Source organism: Giraffa tippelskirchi, chromosome 4 (assembly GCF_054371585.1).
Source record: "Giraffa tippelskirchi isolate mGirTip1 chromosome 4, T2T-mGirTip1v1.2.pri, whole genome shotgun sequence".
Lineage (NCBI taxonomy): Eukaryota > Metazoa > Chordata > Mammalia > Artiodactyla > Giraffidae > Giraffa > Giraffa tippelskirchi.
This window is the reverse complement of record NC_137278.1, coordinates 155,401,091-155,421,535: the sequence shown is the minus strand read 5'-3', so window position 1 is coordinate 155,421,535 and position 20,445 is coordinate 155,401,091. Positions and strand designations below refer to the sequence as shown.

Here is a 20,445-nt window from a genome sequence, read left to right as displayed (position 1 = left end):
TCCTAAAGAGTATTCAAAGAAAGGGAAAAGGGAGAGAAGAGAAGAAAATATAGTTTTTTTTAGAAATCATCTTCAATGACTATCCCATTTCTGTCCTCTACGCTGGCCAAAATGAAAGACATTCTGACCTGACACCCAAGGAAAGTAAGAAATTAGGGAAGCAGGTACTTTTCAGAGCCTAGAAAAAATGAGAAAATTAAAAGCCTGGAACATTCCTTTTGGGGATCATTTCCTGACAAAGCCACTGAGCTGAGTGAAGTGAGCATTATGGTGGACTCCCAAGCCTTAGAAAAAGGTACAGAGAGTGTCCAACTGCTGAGCACAGGGACCTTCATGCGGAGCAGAGCCTGAGTGGGGCAGCTTTCCCAAACATAGCTCAGCTCCAGAGAAGGCTGTAGCAGCAGCATTTCCATCCAAACACCCTTCTTGCCACTTCCCTTTCTTTTTGGACTGCCTCTTCCTCCCCTTTGCTGCGACCCACAACTCCACCCTTAATCAGTTCCCTTTGATTGGCCAGGTTCTTTCCTCTCCACATGGGACTTTTTGGCATATAGTAGGCTTTGGCCATTTTCCCCTGCCTAGACCTTTTGAGGTTCCTGATGCCTCTACCACAGCAAGAGGTAGGAAGTGCTGACATGAAAATGATAAATCCATAAGGATTTAACAAAGAGTGCACATATTAGTAGAGGCTTGAGAGACTAGATATCAGAGAAAAAGGAGAGAAGAGCTTCCTTTGTTATGGTAGTATAGATATATTCCAGTGTTGTACATAGTAAGCCCTAATATCCTATGAGAAGTTACTTGTGCTTTCAGAATGGCTTTGCTAATGGCTGGCATGGTGGAACAGTCATTTTCCAAGTGTCAGTGAAGCAGAGGAGCACATCACAGGTAGCTATGCTATGATGTCATGGGAACTTCTTAATTTAAAAAGCCCAGAGCAGAGCAAGCTATTGAGAGGTAGTTTACTTAAGGGGTTAAGAGCATGGACTCTGGAGCCAAGGACTGCCTGAATTCAAATATCGGCTCTTTCACTAAATAGTGGTGTGATCATAGGTTACTTAACCTCTTCATGCCTCAGTCCCTCATTTCTAAAATGAGGAAGATAATATAACCTATCACATAGGCCTAGTGTGAAGATTAAATAAATTTATGTGTGCAAAGTGTTAAGGACAGGGTCTGAAAGATAATAAGCACTATATGAATGTTTGCTATTAACTTCCACCATTCTGCCCTGTCCACAATTTAGGGTCATCACCAGCTGTAGCCATGTACAAATGACCACTCCCCTAGTATTCCACTCAACTGATTTTCAGATAAAGTTAGAAAAACCCTCTCTGGGTCACAGTTGGATAACTGGGAGGATGGGTTTTTTTGACTCAGAATGGAAGGCTATATGACATAAGAAGAGTCCTTCTCCCCAGACTTAAGGCCAGAAGGTTTGCTGTGTATCTGACCACAGTGAGGCTCCTTGGAACAACTGTGTCTTCCAAGACAATGGAACAAGTTCACAGAGGAGTTCGGTTTTTTATAAGTTAGAGACAGTATTTTTCTGAGCTAGGTGATGATGAGAAGATATGTTATTTATTTATTTTTGTCTTGATGAGGGAGAGTGGGGAAGTGGGAGGGGAGCAGTGTGCATCTAAGTATTGATTAGAATTGGCCATCTTTTGATGACAAAGGGACGCTGGCTCTTCTTCGTTTGCTAATTTGACTGTAAGATGGTGCTGCTATCTGGATCATACATTTTCTGGAGATTTGTTTCTCTCTTGCCTTTCCTGAATTCCTCCTATACTTCTGTTCAGTCTGGTAGACAAAGGCCACCAGACACAGGGATACCAAGCATATCTGATATGACCCACAGTTCTTAAGAATAAAGTTGCCCATAATAACTCATGTTGCCTTTTGGCCCATGGAGCAGGCCTATTCTAAGAAACAAGGTAAGAAATATAGGAAGAAAGAGACTTCCTATTCAGGTCAAGACTGTATGGAATAGTGAGTGTACCCTCTGTGCGTGTGGAATGTGGAGCTCAGAGAATGGATGCCACATCTGTGCTCTGATAATCACCAACATAGCCTAAAAATGAGCCAGACCAAACAAGATGAATGTATATAGGCTGTGTGGACACTAAGTCTTCCACTTAGAAGCAAAGACGCCTAAAATAGATAGTGGAAGTGAAAGAGGGTAAGCGGGAGGAGGGTTTGACAGGCAAGATCCAGGGCCCTTCCGTAAGCCCTGCCAAAACCATTTCTATTTTCAGTCTAATCAAATCTACCAAATTCAGCCACTCCACTTGTTCTCTTTATAGGCCATATGCATTAACGATAATATCAATATAAATCTGCAGCTTCCTAATAAGCTACATTTAATTTTAGAGATCAAATATGGGGCTGGCTGATGTTGGTTAAAAACAAAATCAGAAAAAAACAACAAAACATTTATGGAGGGTTCATTCCGTTCACAGTTCCAAAGATTAAGAGCTAAAAGCTAGGGGCTGACAACTCTCAGAAGCTACACTTACCTCTCGGGCAAATATTCTCTCTCGGACCCTTTGATATTCCTCCTCTCTCTCTTCTATTGACTTGCTCCTCCTTCCATCCTGCAATGGAACTCTGATCTAGATCGATGAGCAGAATTAAGCTAGTTAAGTTCTCCTCGTACTGCAAGCTCACTGCACACCAGCAAGGAAGAGAAACCGGGAGAGTTTATAGTTGCCATCAAAAAAATGGAAAAAAAAAGAAATAAAATTTCCAGTGTTGGACAGGTTTCACTGGGTACATCTGACCATGCAGTTTGGGAGATCAGGTTTTCTGGATGGTTGGGGCCTCACCAGCTCCCCACCCCCCCAACCAGAGTATCAAGAATAACTTTTGATAAGGATTAATGGTTGCTTCCTTATGTAGTAGGGTACTCTCCAGTCAGTAAGGATGAACAGAATAGCCCATGGAATAAACAGCATTGCTTTGGAGGGAAAGCAAGGGATAGGAGGAAGCTAGAAAGGGAGAAGAGACAGGTATTTACCAGAGCTAAATTTAGAAGAGTTTTTACAGAACTAGCACCTGACCTTATCCCTTCTTTAGTCACTGATGCCATGGCCTGTAGATCCAAGTCACACAGAGCTCAGCAAAGAGGGCCTTGCAAGTGAAAGCCCAAGGGTGAAGCTAAACTCAGAGCTTAAGCATTTTTTCTCATCTTAACTACAGCTACTGGAGGGAGGGAAAGAGTGAGAGCTTACAGAAATATACAGTAGAAAGAGAACACAGCAACATAAAGAAGAAAAGAGAAAGAAAAGGAGAACAGAAAGAAGGATGGACAGAGAAGGAACAGACAAAAGAGGTACGGTAGAGAAAAGAGAGAAGTACAGTGATAGAAAGATAAGAAGGAAATAGAGGACAGAGAACCTTACATTCTCTGAAAAATGTAGTGAGGCGACCAGAGGGGATGGCTGGGCAGACCACCACCTCTGCGAGCCTACCACCCCACTCTCCACCACCATCTTTTCCTCTCTTAGCCTGGGAGTTGTGAGCACTGTCCTGGGTAAGATGTTACATAATGTCCTTTTTCCATACTTCTCTTGAAGACAAAGTGTTCTGAGGGAGGTAAGTCATCAAATGCATGTCATCAGGTTATAAAAGATTCTGACCTTCAATCCAGAGGCTTTTAAAGTTTCAGATGAAGCAACCAAGGAGACCACTGGTCTAGGCTGATCTTCCTGATCTTCACCAATTGCCAGAAGTAAGCATAATTTCAGGAGTATCAACTTTTGACTAGATGTAGTTCTCACTAGCCTAAAGAATGTAAATTCTACTAAATGTCCTTTTTACCAATCCCATGCCAAGAAGATATAGGACCTCAAGTGCTATACTGTCCTTAGCCCCTAGCACTGGTAAACCAGTGGCAAAACAGATAAAGCATAATGGGTTTTGAGGTCAGGCAGAATCTCAGCTCTGCCACCTCCAAGTAATGTCACTGGCAACTAACTTAACATTTCCTAGCTCAGTTTACTTATATTTAAAACGGAGCTAATAATCCCCATCTAGACTGGGTTGTGGAGAGGATTAAATGAGATAATGAATATAATGTATTTAGAACAGAGGCTAGCAGAGGGAAAACACTCAATGAAATGGCAATTACTGTGTTTATTATTAATATCACAGACAGAAAGTGCCTAGAGCCTACGCTATTATGGATCAAGCCTGAAGCTGAGAGATGAAAAGTTCACAGTAGGGAGAGATTCCATCCCACCCCAATGTGCCTCTAGGCCTGAATAATTCCTGATCCACAGAAAAGGGGTTTTGGGAAAATGGAGAGAAGGGCATCAGGATGGAAAGGCTCTTTCTTGTTTTTAAATTTTATTTGTCTTTTGTATGTTTCATTGTTTTCAGTCAGACCCAGCATGTTTGTCCACAATAGATAATGGCACTTTTCTCAAAAGGACTCCCTCAAATACTCAAGTAGCAAGCAGGAAAAGTCCTGGTCTCAGGACCAGAAAATATTGAGAGGAAACTAATTTTGACTCTAGAGGTAAGATATTAGAGTTATCATGAATTAGCAAGACTAGTTATTGGCTTTATTGGCTTTACCCCACCATATTATTTAAACTGTAATCCTGGTTCTCTACCTAACCTCCTTTGGAGGCCAAGCAGAAGCAGGCTGGATCTTAACCCCGTATGAGGCTAGGAAACTAACTCCAAATAATCACTATCTGAAGGATGCGCTAGAAGTCAGGGCAAAAGCCAGGCCCATAAATGAAGGGATGGGGCAGACTTTTCACTTCTCATTCCCACAGGAGTGGGTAAAAATGGGGATACTGCCTGAGGTTTCAAGCATCAAAAGCCAAACTGACTCACTCACCTTGTTGGAAGGAGTTGGGAAAAGAATAAAGGGTTTGCAGAAAGGGATCAGAAACACCTTTACAAGTGGGTAAATCAGATAACAATTTCCCCAGTTCAAAGCTATCTCTGAGACAGGAAGAGTGCAAGTGGGATAAAAGTAGCTTTGGGTGGTTCCCAAAGAAATTCCTAACTATTAAAGAAAAAAAGAATGGAGCCATCAGTTGAATCAAGGCTGAAGCAGGGAGGGACCTTGCTTTGTCCCAAAATGAAGTGGAGTTAGAAGTCAGTGGCAGAACCAGGGAGTTCCAGGCCAAATGAGAAAACCCAGCAAACCTCAGCACCATGTCACTCTGGGGCTAAGAGGGTGGCATTTAGCTCAACAAGTGTACTTAATCCTCAACATTAAGCTAAAGCCAACTCAGTGTAGCTCAAGAGTTTCCTTCCATACTAAGATATTTTGAGTTTTCTCCATCCCACAAAAACTCTTCTCCCCTCCCAGTTTCTCTTACTGCAATCTCTCTGTACAGACCCAACCCTTTCCAGTCTTCACCTGGTTATCATCTCGGTCCATACTGGCATCATCTCTTTTAAGAATGAATCTCTGTTGAAATTCTGTATTCTTCTCATCCTTTATATGTTCTGAGAATCTCTGTTCAGGGCTGGGATTGGGAGAGAAATGTGGAAGGAAGGGAAGAAAGACTCTTCTGTTAGGAAGGAGACCTATACAGTTCTCTTAAATTCCACAACTCCCACCCAGGAGATTTCTGAAGTCAGGCATTCCAAAAGTCATGTGAAAGTTTTAACGAAATCCTCAAGGACTGTTCTTTATACATCTATAACTTACCTTCTTCCACCGTTATTCCTATTCTATCACTAAGGTGAAGAGAGCCAGGGGCCAGTCTTCACAAAATGCCAATGCCTCTAGAATCCATCTCCAAGGCTTCAAAAAGAGTAGAAATTGATAATACAACCTACCCACTCCCTCCACTGTTCCCTCTCCAGAAAGAGAAATCCTGCATCTTCCTCTCCCACCCCAGAGCTATCCTAGGAAAGTCTTCCCAATCTGTGGTTTCCTCCCTTACATTCTTGTGTTACTGGTTTTGTTGATGATGACAGCTTTTCCAGTTTGATCTACATTGTGGTCCATCCCAAAATAGGCAGCTACCCGGTGTAATAGCATCCGGTGATATGAGGTCATCTGAGGGAATTTCTTGAACTGGTTGCTGCAGGGAAACCCAGGGGGGAAAAGTGAAATAAGAATAACAGCCAATTGTAATTTTTCTTACAAGTGTTGAAAGTGGAGAAATTCCTAGGAGACATTATTATAAGGAAGATAGATATTTACTCAATGGTAACCAAACAAGTTCTCTCAGCTTTATCTACAGTATTGTGTAGATCCCTCTGACCCACTATCTTCATTAAGACTGCTCCTTAGACAAAAAGCAGCCCTAGGTCTCACCCACCTGGATGATATTGATATTCTACAAAGAAAAATGGGAGAAACTTAAGAAGAGTGAAATATGGGACAAAGGGCTAGCTGCTGAAAAGACATAAATATTTTTCAACTCAAGTCTAAGCAATAACTTAAAAACTTAATTTGGTTTCCACACATATACATTCTGATCCATTGTGATTACTTCTTCCCAACTTCTCCTGGTTCCTAGTGAGTTATTACTTCAAAATTCAGACTTTAAGGGAAAGATAAAAGAGGGATATTCTTAAATTTTACCTAAATTTCTTTCCAGTACCCCATCCCACCTCTAAGGTGTATTTCATTCAAGTAACTTACTTGTTGTCATTAATAAAGTCCAGAATCTCCTGTTCTAATTTTAGCAGCATCATTCTGTCCCTGTTTAAAAAAAGATTAAAACAAAACAAAAGGCAGCCCTCCCATAGACATTGAAACAAGGACTGAAAACACAACCTGCTCACTATAGAAGCTTAAGGGAAGGATAAATGCAAACTCCAAGAGTGGATCAAAAATGCAAAGGCTGCTAACCTCGCTACCCTGTCTTATGTTACTTTAAAAAAACAACCAAGCCTCCTAATCATGTCCTCTGTTTCTCTTATCAGAAATGTAATTCTGCTGACAGTCATAGTCATACAAACACATACTTTATACTTATACTAATCATAATTCTACACTCCATCTGGTTATTTACAAAATTTTTAAACAAGTATGATTTAGCTTTGTTACAAATCAATTCTTTTTTCTTCTGTGCTTTTTAATTGTATTCTTTTTATATTTCTTTGTCTGCATTCTTCTTCCACAGAAGAATGGAAATTTTCTCAACTCTTCTGAAAGCAGAAATCTCAATATAAGGGTATTCTGAATCCCTCCACAGAATATAAAACTACTTTGGAGAGAAATGGTGGTGGGAGGTGTAGGGGAAATGGGCATCCCAGATTCTAACAATAATAGAAAAATTCTGAGAAGCTACTTGTCTTCTTGGGTATTCTGCTGATCCTGGCCCCTTTCCCCCTTCCATCAAATCATGTTATTACCTTGGGTTCTTTTTCAGTGTATTTACAAGAAATTCATGTAGGTCTATTCCAGTGGAGTCCGTATATTCTTGGCTGGAGTCTAGAACACCACAATGAAATAAATTTAAAATAAATGAAACTGCTTTGTATGATATTTAACCCCAAGCAGAAGCCTACAATCTGATCAGGAGACATAAGAGGAAAAGTAGAATCAAACTTCAGGAGTTTTAGCTTAAAATGAGAGTAATCTTGATTTACCAGCCTCTCAAAATTTCCCATGATAATGACAGAAGGTGGAATCTGGGTCACAGTGTTATATTCATATTACACTGAATAGTCACCTTGCCATCAGTAAGTATTTACCAAATGGCCAGACCAAAACAAAGGTTTTATTCTAGTTAAAGAAAATAAATTCTAGGTAAGGTTGGACAGGGCTGAATTTTCCAGAACCTCAGCAAATATGTTCAAATGGTGATTATTTATATGTTTATACTTGCTTATAAAATTTTAATACTATGATTGCCTTTCCCCTATTAATTATCATTAAAAAAATATATTTTTTTGGCTATACCACATGGCTTGTGAGATCATAGTCCCTTGACCAGGGATCAAACCTGGGCCCACGGCAGTGAAAAAGTTGAGTCTTAATAACTGGCCTGCCAGGGAATTCCCTCCATTTCTATGGACCATGTCTTTTTGCTACCACCCCAAGAATTTAAAATCAAAGAGAGCTTAATAATTACATGCAAATTTAACTATTAAAAAAATCACTCTGAGCATCTCCAAACCAAACTATAAATGGTATTGAATCTGCTACGAGCGATAATCCATCACTATTTATTCCAAAAGCAAGAATAAAATCAGAATTGACTGCAATGTCCTCCCTCTATCAGTAGCCCAATGTTAACAGAGTAGCTCTCTGTCAGCCCTTAAGGCTGAGCTGGATAAAGTAACCTAGTTAGGCACCTTCCCAAACAATGATGAAGTCAGCAGGACACTGTAGGGCCAATAAGGCCAGTGGGAAGATGAAAGGAAAGGGCACTGTAGAGCCAGGCCCTAGGACAGATGAGAAAGGGGGAAAAGTCTTCACCTCTAGATAGCATCCTCCTTGGGATCTTTTCTTTGTTTTTGTCCTTGTCTTCCTTTTCAGAGACATCCTTTGTGGACTTTTCTTCCTCCTTGTCAGAGGGACAGCTGATGTGCAATTGAATTATATCCTTGGACAAGGGGAAAGAGAAATATAATCAAAGGGGAAAACAATTAACTCTCCTGCAGCTCCTTTAAAATCTAAAAGGCAAATCTTAGGGTGACAGCACTGTATTACAAAAGAGAATATTTTAATTAAATTGTTTTAGCTTTTGTTCTACCAATAAGGTAGAGGCCAAGTCCTTTCTGCCAATAATCACAGCCTACTCTTTGGAGAGCTGAAGTTATGCTGGCTGTTTCTGGCATAAGAATTAGAATGGAAATGGTTCTAACCACTAGAGGGAAAAGTGTAGTTGGGAAAACATGATCCAGCCCTGGAATCTCCTTGTCTGCATCATCCTGGGTGGTCCAGGTGTGAAGACCTACACTTCATGCTCTCACTCATGCCACTTTACTGCAACAACTTGTTTTGAAGCTTTTTCTACCCCAATTTCCAACCCTAATGTTGATGCCATGGTTGTGACAACACTGTTCAGCAAACAACTGCCAAACTCAAAAGCTTCACTTACTCTTATAAAGGACCTACCTGGGTTTCTAGTGGCCCGTCAGCAAATGGAGCAGAGGATTCCTCACACACTGCAAGGCTGCGCACCAATTTCAGCTTGGAATTAGACTGAAAAGAAAAAAATATATATACACATTCATATTCCCTTGGAGAACATTTGGAAATCTTTCCACTGAATAAAGGGCATCCTCTTTGGTTCTGTTAGTTGCTGCTTCCATTAAAGAGGATTTTTTTTTCTTCTTCAAACAGGTCCTTCTCATCCATTCCTGATCCACTTGAAAGATAATTCTCTTGCTTACAGTAGTAGATATATAACAACAAAACAACTACTTTTGGATAGATGATAGGCAAGCCACTTTGTTTAGCTCTCTTCTCTCTCTAGCTCTACTGCTAAGTCACTTTAGTCGTGTCCGACTCTGTGCGACCCCATAGATGGCAGCCCACCAGGCTCCCCCGTCCCTGGGATTCTCCAGGCAAGAACACTGGAGTGGGTTGCCATTTCCTTCTCCAATGCATGAAAGTGAAAAGTGAAAGTGAAGTCGCTCAGTCGTGTCTGACCCTTAGCGACCCCATGGACTGCAGCCTACCAGGCTCCCCTGTCCATAGGATTTTCCAGGCAAGAGTACTGGAGTGGGGTGCCATTTCCTTCTCTCTAGCTCAGTGCTCCAGTATTAGACTCAGAAGTTAACTGAGAATACACAGCAGCAAAGCTTAGTAGAAAGACTAGATTTAAGAGCCAGAAGTCCTAGCTTCAACTTCTGGTTCAAACGATGAGATATGAGACCCTAAGCAAACTACTTGACCTCTCTGGATCCTCTTTTTTTTCTCACAATGAAAATGGGATAGAAATGCCTAAATTCTTGTGAGAATTATATAAAAGATGTCAACATATATACCATAAATAGTGTTTAACATACAGTAGATAACAAATGCTAAATGACTCTAAACCTGAGGTGGCAATGTAATGGGGAAAAGTGTCTAAGAAAAAAGTAAACAGAAAGAAAACTTTCTAACACTTGGGGTTCAATGTAATAAACTAATCCACTTGGTTTATTTATGCTACCTGGAGAATCCCCAAAAGATCTGAAATTCATTTTATAAATCACTGCTCTTCCAGGGATCTCCAAAGTCAAAAATTATAGTGACTCATTAAAAATCTACCTATAAACATTTATTGAGAGTTCTTATAATAAAATAAAAGTTTACAGTAAACACAAAAGCACAAAATACAGTATGTGTGCTTCAGGTTGCATAGTACAGTGAAAAGAATTTCCAAGTCTGAAGAACTGACTTTAAGCCTAGTTTTGCCACTTACTAATAAATGTCCTTTGTCAATCTCACTCAAACTCTATTAAGCCCAAGTTTTCTCCTCTGTAAAATGGAGACAATAATAGTAACTTTTTTAACTTTTCTGTCTTATTTCAAATAGTTCGGAGGAAGTGAAATAGCAGAAAACACCCTCTGGTTTGCTTTCTTTTTCCCCTTTATGAGGTGTGCCATGCGGCATACAGGATTCTAGTTCCCTGACCAGGTATCGAAGCTTTACCTCCTGCACTGGAAGTGTAGAGAATTAACCACTGGACCACCAGGGAAATCTTGAACACCCTTTTTACTGTCAAGTGATTACTTGTGGATTAGGCCATGGAAGGCAGTCCACAGAACCAATTTATCATACATCATAGTCTTCTGTTCAAACCCAAGCTACATACTGGCTGGGACACTTCCAAATTCTACCATTATTTTACTAGGGGAAAAGGGTGGACACCCTTAATTACTACTTCTGTTGACAATTCTTCCTGATGCAGGACAAGTTTAATATTTTACTGTTCCCTAATTAAAATTAAAAAGCTATCACACACTAACACCTATAGTCCTCCCTGATAACACTGCTTAAAATATTCTGTGATGTGCTAATTTTGTCATACAATGATTAAAAACAAAATCCTCCTCCCTGAACCAACCTAAAAGGTAAATCAAACCAAAACAAAACAAAGCCTCTATTTTTAGGACGTCCAAAAATGCTGAACCATTTTACTAATGAGAGAGGATTTATCTCACAGAAAATTCTGATGGCAAAAATCCCCAAAACTGTTGGGGGAAAAATAAGAGAGCCAGAAATGAGCAGAGAAACTGACATGACATCAGAACCAGTATCAGTCTGCTCAGGCTTTGTTTGTGGGAGGCTTTGGCTGGGTATCCTTTCAGGTAACTGAAATAGACTAAAGATAACAGAGAAAAATAAAGCCAGACATTCCAACAGGACATATGTATATATGCAATGCATGTTTGTGATTATGTGTGTGTGTGTGTGTGTGTGTACACATGTTCACAATTAGGGTACAAAGTATAGGCAAAAAACTTTACATATTTACAATCTAAAAAACTAGATATTAGTGGTAAGTCCATTTGTACAATGTACTACTAATAACACTAGAAGTTATAGAGGAAGGGCTCTCACCTTGGCTCTTTTCCTGGCATGACCATGGTTGGATGTCCGCCTCTGTTAGAAGAGGATTAGAAAATATTAAAGGTAGGGGAAATAAACACTTAAGTTAAAAGCAATACAAATTTACAGAGAGAAAGCACTAACTTTAAAACCACTTTAACAGTCAAACCATGATGAAACCCTGTTTTTGTGGCTGTCCCCCAAGCTACAACTCTGGCAACTGTGACATGGAGGGGACCACAGGCCACCTACAGACAAATCACTCATCATGAAGATAAAAAACAGAAAGAGACTGACTGGTTGGCCTAGTTCACAGATTGATAAAAATTACTTTTGAATAAATCAGAGAATCCTCTCCTGATAAGGATGGTTCCAGAAATATCACTACCATAGCATGATGAGTGTTTCTTCCCCAAACTTTGCTAACAGAAGCCTATTTAGCCTATAATGGATGTGAAACATGGCCCCTACTGCTGCTGCTGCTGCTGCTAAGTCGCTTCAGTCGTGTCCAACTCTGTGCGACCCCATAGACGGCAGCCCACCAGGCTCCGCCGTCCCTGGGATTCTCCAGGCAAGAACACCGGAGTGGGTTGCCATTTCCTTCTCCAATGCATGAAAGTGAAGAGTGAAAGTGAAGTCGCTCAGTCACGTCCAACTCTTCGTGACCCCATGGACTGTAGCCCTCCAGGCTCCTCCGTCCATGGGATTTTCCAGGCAAGAGTGCTGGAGTGGGTTGCCAGTTCCTTCTCCAATAAGCATCACTTAAAATATGATCTTTGTAGGACAATACACTGAGAGTTCTAACTTCAGATACTCAAAAGACCTGTTTCTATAGCTGCAGAAATGGAATGAAGGCTCTTCTTGGCAATTGCCTACTTCCTGGAATATGAGAATTCTCTCAGTGCTAAGCTCCTGCTTGTTAGCTCTTACAGCCTGTTTGGGTCAGGGATATAAGATGGGACAGGATAAAAAGAAGGGAGCATGGAAGAGGTGGACAAGACCCAGAGCAAAGGGAGGTAAGGAGAGTGAGTAAGGAGCAGGATAGAAGCTGAGGAAGATGAATGAGGGCCTGAGGTGGGATGAAGGGAAAAATGACTAATTAATTTATGAGGTTTCTGAATAGCTGAGAAGTAAAAATGGGGACTCTGGAGAAGAGGTTGGGTAGGGTTTATGCATGATACTTAGGGCCTCTAAGATGTTTGGAATGGAACTGTCACTGGGGTGTGGAGAAAACTGAGGCTTGTGGGTGGAGGGTAAACAAGATGGAAGCAGAGTACCAGCATGGTTCTGGGTAGGTGAGGATTTCTCTTTGATTTGTTCTCTTCATTAGTTACCAAATAAAACTGCTACAATGCAAAATGGAGAACTGGAAAGGTGGATGGAAAGAGTAAGAAATGATGGTGAATCTGGTCAATGGCAAGATCTGTTACAGTAAGAGAATAGTCCAGGGATATGAAGCAGTATTTGTCACTATTTTTTCAAATAAGTAAGAACATACACATGGCACAAAACAGAACAGTAAGTCTCCATTTACATGTGTTCCCCAGCTACCTGGATCCCTCCTAAAGGATCAACTAGTACTGAATTTCTTATAATCTTTCCAGAGATCTTTTATGTATCTATAAGTTTATTGTACATGTGTACACACACTTAAAAAAAAAAAAAAGGATATTGTACTCACTGTACTAAACCTTACTTTTAAACTTTTCTTCAAGGATATACCTCCACAAAAGAGATACTATTTTTCTTAGTGGCTACATGGTATTCCTTTGTGTCAGTCAGTTCAGTTGCTCAGTCGTGTCCAACTCTTTGCGACACCATAGACTGCAGCACGCCAGGCTTCCCTGTGTGGCCATACACAAACTGTACCATTTAGGATGTTTCTCATGTTTGTTAGTATAAACAATGCTTCAGTGACTATATCATTGAGTATACCTACAAATACTGTACAGTCCATTTAAAAATTTTATAAAGTATTGCTAAATTGCCCTTCAAAGAAGTTATACTAATTTCAGTCAGTTCAGTTGCTCAGTTGTATCCGACTCTTTGCGACACCATGGACTGCAGCATACCAGGCTTCCCTGTCCATCACCAACTCCTGGAGCTTGCTCAAACTCATTGTCCATCGCGTTGGTGATGCTGTCCAACCATCTCATCCTCTGTCGTCCCCTTCTCCTGCCCTCAATCTTCCCCAGCATCAGGGTCTTTTCCAGTGAGTCAGTTCTTCACATCAGGTGGTCAAAGTACTGGAGCTTCAGCTTCAGCATCAGTCCTTCCAATGAATATTCAGGACTGATTTCCTTTAGGATCGACTGGTTGGATCTCCTTGCAGTCCAAGGGACTCTCAAGAGTCTTCTCCAACACCACAGTTCACAAGCATCAATTCTTTGGCTCAGCTTTCTTTATAATCTAACTCTCACATCCATACAGGACTACTGGAAAAACCATAGCCTTGACTAGATGGACCTTTGTTGGCAAAGTAATGTCTCTGCTTTTTAATATGCTGTCTAGGTTGGTCATAGCTTTTCTCCCAAGGAGCAAGTGTCTTTTAATTTCATGGCTGCAGTCACCATCTGCAGTGATTTTGGAGCCCAAGAAGATAAAGTCTGTCACTGTTTCCATTGTATCTCCATCTGTTTGCCATGGAGTGATGGGATCGGATGCCATGATCTTAGTTTTCTGAATGCTAAGTTTTAAGCCAGCTTTTTCACTCTCGTCTTTCACCTTCGTTAAGAGGCTCTTTAGTTCCTCTTCACTTTCTGCCATAAGGGTGGTGCCATCTGCATATCTGAGGTTATTGATATTTCTCCTGACAGTCTTGATTCCAGCTTGTGCTTCATCTAGCCTGTCATTTCGCATGATGTACCCTGCATATAAGTTCAATAAGCAAGGTGACAATATACAGCCTTGACATATTCTTTTCCCAATTTGGAACTAGTCTGTTGTTTCATGTCTGGTTCTAACCGTTGCTTCTTGACCTGCATACAGATTTCTCAGGAGGCAGGTCAGGTGGTCTGGTATTCCCATCTCTTCAAGAATTCCCAGTTTATTGTGATCCACACAGTCAAAGGCTTTAGCATAATCAATAAAGCAGAAGTAGATGTTTTTCTGGAACTCTCTTGCTTTTTCGATGATCCATCAGATGTTGGCAATTTGATCTCTGGTTCTGCTGCCTTTTCTGAATCCAGCTTGAACATCTGGAAGTTCATGGTTCACGTACTGTTGAAGCCTGGCTTGGAGAATTTTGAGCATTACTTTGCTGGCATGTGAGATGAGTGTAACCGTGTGGTAGTTTGAACATTCTTTGGCATTGCCCTTCTTTGTGACTGGAATGAAAACTGACCTTTTCCAGCCCTGCGGCCACTGCTGAGTTTTCCAGATTTGCTGGCATATTGAGTGCACCACTTTAACAGCATTATCTTTTAGGATTTGAAATAGTTCAACTGGCATTCCATCACCTTCACTAGCTTTGTTTGTAGTGATGATTCCTAAAGCCCACTTGACTTCACATTCCAGGATGTCTGGGTCTAGGTGAGTGATGACAACATCGTGGTTAGCTAGGTCATGAAGATCTTTTTGGTATAGTTCTGTGTATTCTTCCACCTCTTCTTAATATCTTCGGTTTCTGTAAGGTCCATACCATTTCTGTCCTTTATTGTGCCCATCTTTGCATGAAATGTTCCCTTGGTATTTCTAATTTTATAAATGCCAATTTATAACTCTACAAAAATGTATAAATCTGTGAATTTCTCAGAATGCATAATTTTCATTTAATAGTCAAACACATACTGAAAGCCTAGTATGTATCAGACACCATGCTAACTACTGGAGGATACAGAGGCAAAAGACAGAAACCTTTGTCAAAAAGGAACTCATAATTCTGCTGAAGAAGACAGATAAATGGACAATTACAATATAGGATATTAAATGCATTACAGAGGTACTCATGAAGCGCTACAGGAGTCCAAGTCTCTAACTAAGACCTGCTGCTGCTGCTGCTAAGTCGCTTCAGTCGTGTCAGACTCTATGTGACCCCATAGACAGCAGCCCACCAGGCTCCCCCGTCCCTGGGATTCTCCAGGCAAGAACACTGGAGTGGGTTGCCATTTCCTTCTCCAATGCATGAAAGTGAAAAGTGAAAGGGAAGTCGCTCAGTCGTGTCAGACTCCTAGCGACCCCATGGACTGCAGCCTACCAGGCTCCTCTGTCCATGGGATTTTCCAGGCCTAGGGATTCACAAATTCACATGTTCATAAATAATGAGTGCCTGCAAGGAACTGTGTTGGGCCTTAGAGTTACAATGATGAGACTAAACTGACGTGGTAAAGGCCAGGGAAAGAATACCAAGGAGGGCATTCTAGTTAGAGAAAGCATGTATAAAAGCATGCTTTCTCCAAACTTTTCAGCTCCAATTTATAAGAGGGACCAGGGAATCCGTTAGGCTGAAGCATAGAATGCCAGAGGTGGATGGATAGCAGGCAAGGGGGCTAGGTCACAATATGCCATGCTGACAAATTTGGGACTTAGCCTAGGGCATGAAGAGACACAGAAAGTTTGAAGAGAATTAACAAAATCAGATCATTATTTCATAGCCATCTTTCTAAAGCAATATGGTAAATGAATCAGAGGGGATTACAAGTATAAAGGCAGAAAGCCTGGCTCAGTTCTTTAAAGGACCCACCTAAGAGTTCAGTATTTGTTACATCAGGGCTTGCCCATTCTAAACTGAATCTCAGAACCTGTCTTACATAGCACTGTTTTCATGCCAAAGATGTTCTGAATTCCAATTGCTGATTCCAAGAATATGTCTCATACAGCACAAGTAATGAAAGTACCCTTTCCTCAAACTTTCCAGCTCCAATTCATAACATTCCAGAACAATATTTGGAATTATCCAGCTCTAAAATAGGCACTCTCAGCATCAGTAAGATCCTTGGGGAGACATAAGACTGGAGAGGAAGGTAAGAGAAAGAGCAAAATTTTTAGTGTTACTCAAGAGGAACACTGGTAGAGGGGAGAAGGCTTCTGAAGGGTGGCCAAGAATGAAGACTTTGTAGAAGAAGCAGGAGCTCCAGGAAATGGCAGCAGCAACTCAACCTGCACTAGCAGCCACAAAAGGAGTCTGAGGGGAGGCAGGTTCCCTTCCCAGCCTCCCACACAACCTATCTGGACATACAGGTGAAGACATTCTTAAACCAAGTAAGCATCCATAAGGCATATAAAACCTATAGTCATCCTTTCTTTTCTGCGTATCTTCAAGAAGAACACACAACAGGAGTTCAGAACACCACTTAAAATAGTCTCATGAGAACAGAATAACTTGGACCCAAAAGTTCATTTAATTATTATCGTCCATGTAACATGACAGCACATAATTAAATATTCAACACTTATCTGTCCTGAGGATTTAAAATTCATTATTGGTATCAGTGGAAACTAGAAGTAGAGCTGCAACAGCGGCAGACTGTCTCCACAAACTCTGGAAGGATGGGTAGGGAATGACAACTCACATGCAAAAGATAATGGAAAGAAAAGCAGCCATGACAGAGATGTGGCAAACTGTAAGAGGAAAAACAGTAGAAAAAGCAGGCACCTGGAGAACAAAATATTTCAGAGAGTTGTCTGATTTTAATTTAATTTATCCCTTCATGTTGTTGCTGTCTTAATCTTAAAGACAAGGCCTAGGTGAACCAGTTGTCAAGAAAAATCATGCTTCAAGTTTCCAGACCCTCAAAAATGTTATTGCTACTGTTGTTTAAACTAACTAACTACAGTTAACAGTCTACCTGCTAGGCATATAATAAAGACCAGTCTCATCCCTGGGCAAGAAGAAAAGGATTTATGCCATTTAGGCTTGGATAACAGAGGAAACTAGTTGTAACCACAAGGAAGAGAACTGGAACAGGTAAGCTAGAGAAGGCTCAGAGTCTGGGCTGGCTGGGTACCAAAAAGGAGCCCTGGAAGAAGCTCGGCTGGCAATCTACTGCCATCATATCTGCACTGCGGTATGAATTTGGATGGAAAACAACATGGCAACCAAAGAATAAAATTCTTCTCATGCACATTTACCAAGTGGCAAGTTCAGAGACTATTTCTGATCCAGAAAATACTGACTGCTTTAACACAACCAGAATATGAATTTAACACTGTGTAAAGCCAGGCAGTTCTCATTTTAAAAGTTTATTATAAGGCATATTATGACATCAAATATCACTATATAGTTTATTTTTTGATCATTAAAAAATATCAAAATGTATCAAGAACCAGTGTTACTCAGGTCCTAACAGATTAGGGATTTCATTCTGTTTTCTTTGAACTTCATTGTGGACTCTATGACAAAAAGTGGAAGAGATATTTCTTGAGAGCTGAAGTTCGGCTTTTAGGGAGATTCAGATGTCTGTAAGTGACTGGCTTCCTATAAATCCCTAATACCACCCATAAGGACATTTCTGTTTTGCTGAAAAGAATGCACATAGAATGCACTTCTAATCCTTACCTGTGTCTCCTGACGCAAACTAGTATCTTCACTCTCTTTCTCAATTTCTTCCTTGCTTGGAGTCTTAGATATAAACTTGTTTTTGTTTACAGATTCTTCCACCAGCTTTTTTTCCGATTCTTTCATTATTTCCAGGGTCTCTTGAGTAGTGTTGCTGTTAGACATCTTCTTCAATAGAATACAGTAGCCTCTATGGACTCCTAAAAAAACATGAAATGCATTAAACAGGAGTTGTGCATCTATACTTAATACACTTACAAGATTAGTATTTCACACAGAAGCCTACAATAGCCTTCCTATAACCCAGTATAGGGTTCTTTGATAAATGTTGCCCCTAGATTATCTAATTTCATTTCATTTTTTTTTAAACTTTGGGGTGTGGTGTGTTAGTAGCTCAGTCGTGTCCAACTCTTTGCGACCCCATGGACTGACTGTAGCACCCGCCAGGCTCTTCTGTCCATGGAATTCTTCAGGTAAGAATAATAGAGTGGGTAGCCATTCCCTTCTCCAGGGGATCTTCCCGACCCAGGGATCAAATGCAGGTCTCACATAAATTTCATATATTTAAAATGTACTTGGAGAAGGAAATGGCAACCCATTCCAGCATTCTTGCCTGGAGAATCCTATGGACAGAGGAGCCAGGCAGGCTATAGCCCATGGGGTCCTAACAACTGGACACAATTTAGCGACTAAACCATCGCCACAGGAATTTTCTGGCAGTCCGGTGATTAGGACTCCATATTTTTACTGCTGAGGGCCCAGGTTCAATCCCCGGTGGGGAATTAAGATCCTGCAAGCCACGTGGTACAGCCAAAAAAAATGTACAATTTGATGAATTATGAAACATGCATACATTTGTGAAACATTATCACAATCAAAATAGTGGGCATATTATAAAAGTTTCCTTCTGTTCCTTTATAAGCCTGTCCTCCCCTCTCCATATTCCCACCCAACCACTGTCACTACAGCTCTGTCTCCATTTTCTAGAATTTTACATCATACATTACATGGATTCTTTTCCTCAGCATAATTATTTTGAGATTCACCAGGATTCAGTTCTAAAGCAATGCAGTATAAAGTCCCCTTGGCATTTTATTTGCCCTCCCTTGTTCCCTCCAGAAATTTGCTCACATTTTCAGCTTGAGCACATCACAGAGTTAACTCACTAGACACTCTTCAGAAAGAAGGAAAATATAAAGCTCTATTCAATATCAGAGAAGATCACTCTTCTTTCCCAAGGGAGAACCCCTACAGCTACCACAAACCACAGCATTGTTAACAACTTCAAGTGTCTCCTCCATCAAAAAGCAGCAAAATCAGACAATGTTTACAGAATTTTAAATTATTTCTTTTATCTTAAGCAAACTGAAAAGGTAAGAAGAGTTTATAGTCATTTGTTCTTCAGGAAGACTGGGTCTCTCCCTGGAGGAAGGGAGAATCTTTGCTTTGCTATTCATTATTTGAATTCAGTCACTTTACTGCATCCCAAAGACACAGAGATTTATACTGCAGGGGTGGCTAGCTCTTGTCACTTGCTATAGCTACCTGGGAAATCTTGTAATGAGGTCAACATAGTAATCTCAGCACATATTCAGAAAAAGAAGCTGATGCTCTATACAGAGATTCATGTTCTCAACAACTGTTGAAGTCAAACATGCTTAGTTCCAACAATGGTTTATAATAGAGGCTTCTCCTTACGTGGATTACTGACTGTACTTGAATCCTAAATAATTATTTCCCCTCTTTAAAAAGATAAGACTGGAAACCCTCTCAGATGTCATGTCTCTTGGCATGTGACCCTAGAAACTAAGCTAAACAAACAGAAGTGCTTCAAGAAAATTGTCATGCCAGACATTTTTTCCTCCTTCAAATCAGTTTCAAGGATAAGACCCAGAAGGTTCTTAAGAAGCATCTGTAACCTCAACCTGGCATAAATTAGTCCACAAGATTATTGCTTTGTTCACCTTTTGGTAGCTCCTGAGCAGCTGCCTGGAGACTTAGTTTATAAGGCCAGAGTCACTCATAACAATCAGTCATACGGTTGAATTTAAAGATGAGAAACACTGGAAGATATTGACTACACAAGGAAAATGGCTGATATTTTATTTTTTACTTGATTCAATGTCTGAAGATGTCTATAAAAAGACTTCCCTGGTGGTGCAGTGGTTAAGAATCCACCTTTCAATGTAGGGGATGTGAGTTTAATCCCTGGTCAGAGAGCGAAAATCCCACATGCCATGGGGTACCTGAGCCCATGTGCCACAACTACTAAGCCCATGTACTCTGAAGCCCATGTGCCACAACTCCAGAGAAGCCTGAGCACTGCAACATAAGCTGCCGCGCCACAACGAAGACCTAATGCAGCCAAAAAAAATTTTTTTTAAGTTATAACCTACAGAGCTCATGGTCATTGGCTGCACATGGGAACTGCATACACACATATACTTGTCTTTTCTCTCCATGGATAAATCAAGC

General features: G+C 40.6%; 1 protein-coding gene across 50 annotated transcripts in view; it reads right to left on the bottom strand.

The window, feature by feature from the left end:
* R3HDM2 (R3H domain containing 2) overlaps nucleotides 1-20,445 on the bottom strand; it is a 170,046-nt gene that overhangs the window by 27,288 nt on the left and 122,313 nt on the right. For 28 of the 50 annotated variants that reach the window (XM_081594354.1, XM_081594345.1, XM_081594341.1 and 25 more), the window contains 9 exons: nucleotides 17,971-18,170; nucleotides 11,487-11,528; nucleotides 9,050-9,136; nucleotides 8,408-8,534; nucleotides 7,339-7,417; nucleotides 6,623-6,682; nucleotides 5,916-6,056; nucleotides 5,384-5,492; nucleotides 2,520-2,615 (listed from right to left, as the gene is read on the bottom strand). In XM_081594354.1, coding sequence (XP_081450480.1) covers nucleotides 2,520-2,615; nucleotides 5,384-5,492; nucleotides 5,916-6,056; nucleotides 6,623-6,682; nucleotides 7,339-7,417; nucleotides 8,408-8,534; nucleotides 9,050-9,136; nucleotides 11,487-11,528; nucleotides 17,971-18,135 — 906 coding nt within the window. In that variant the 5' untranslated portion in view covers nucleotides 18,136-18,170. The remainder of the gene's footprint in view (nucleotides 1-2,519; nucleotides 2,616-5,383; nucleotides 5,493-5,915; nucleotides 6,057-6,622; nucleotides 6,683-7,338; nucleotides 7,418-8,407; nucleotides 8,535-9,049; nucleotides 9,137-11,486; nucleotides 11,529-17,970; nucleotides 18,171-20,445) is intronic. The other 22 variants (XM_081594349.1, XM_081594360.1, XM_081594387.1 and 19 more) reach the window with 1 other exon arrangement.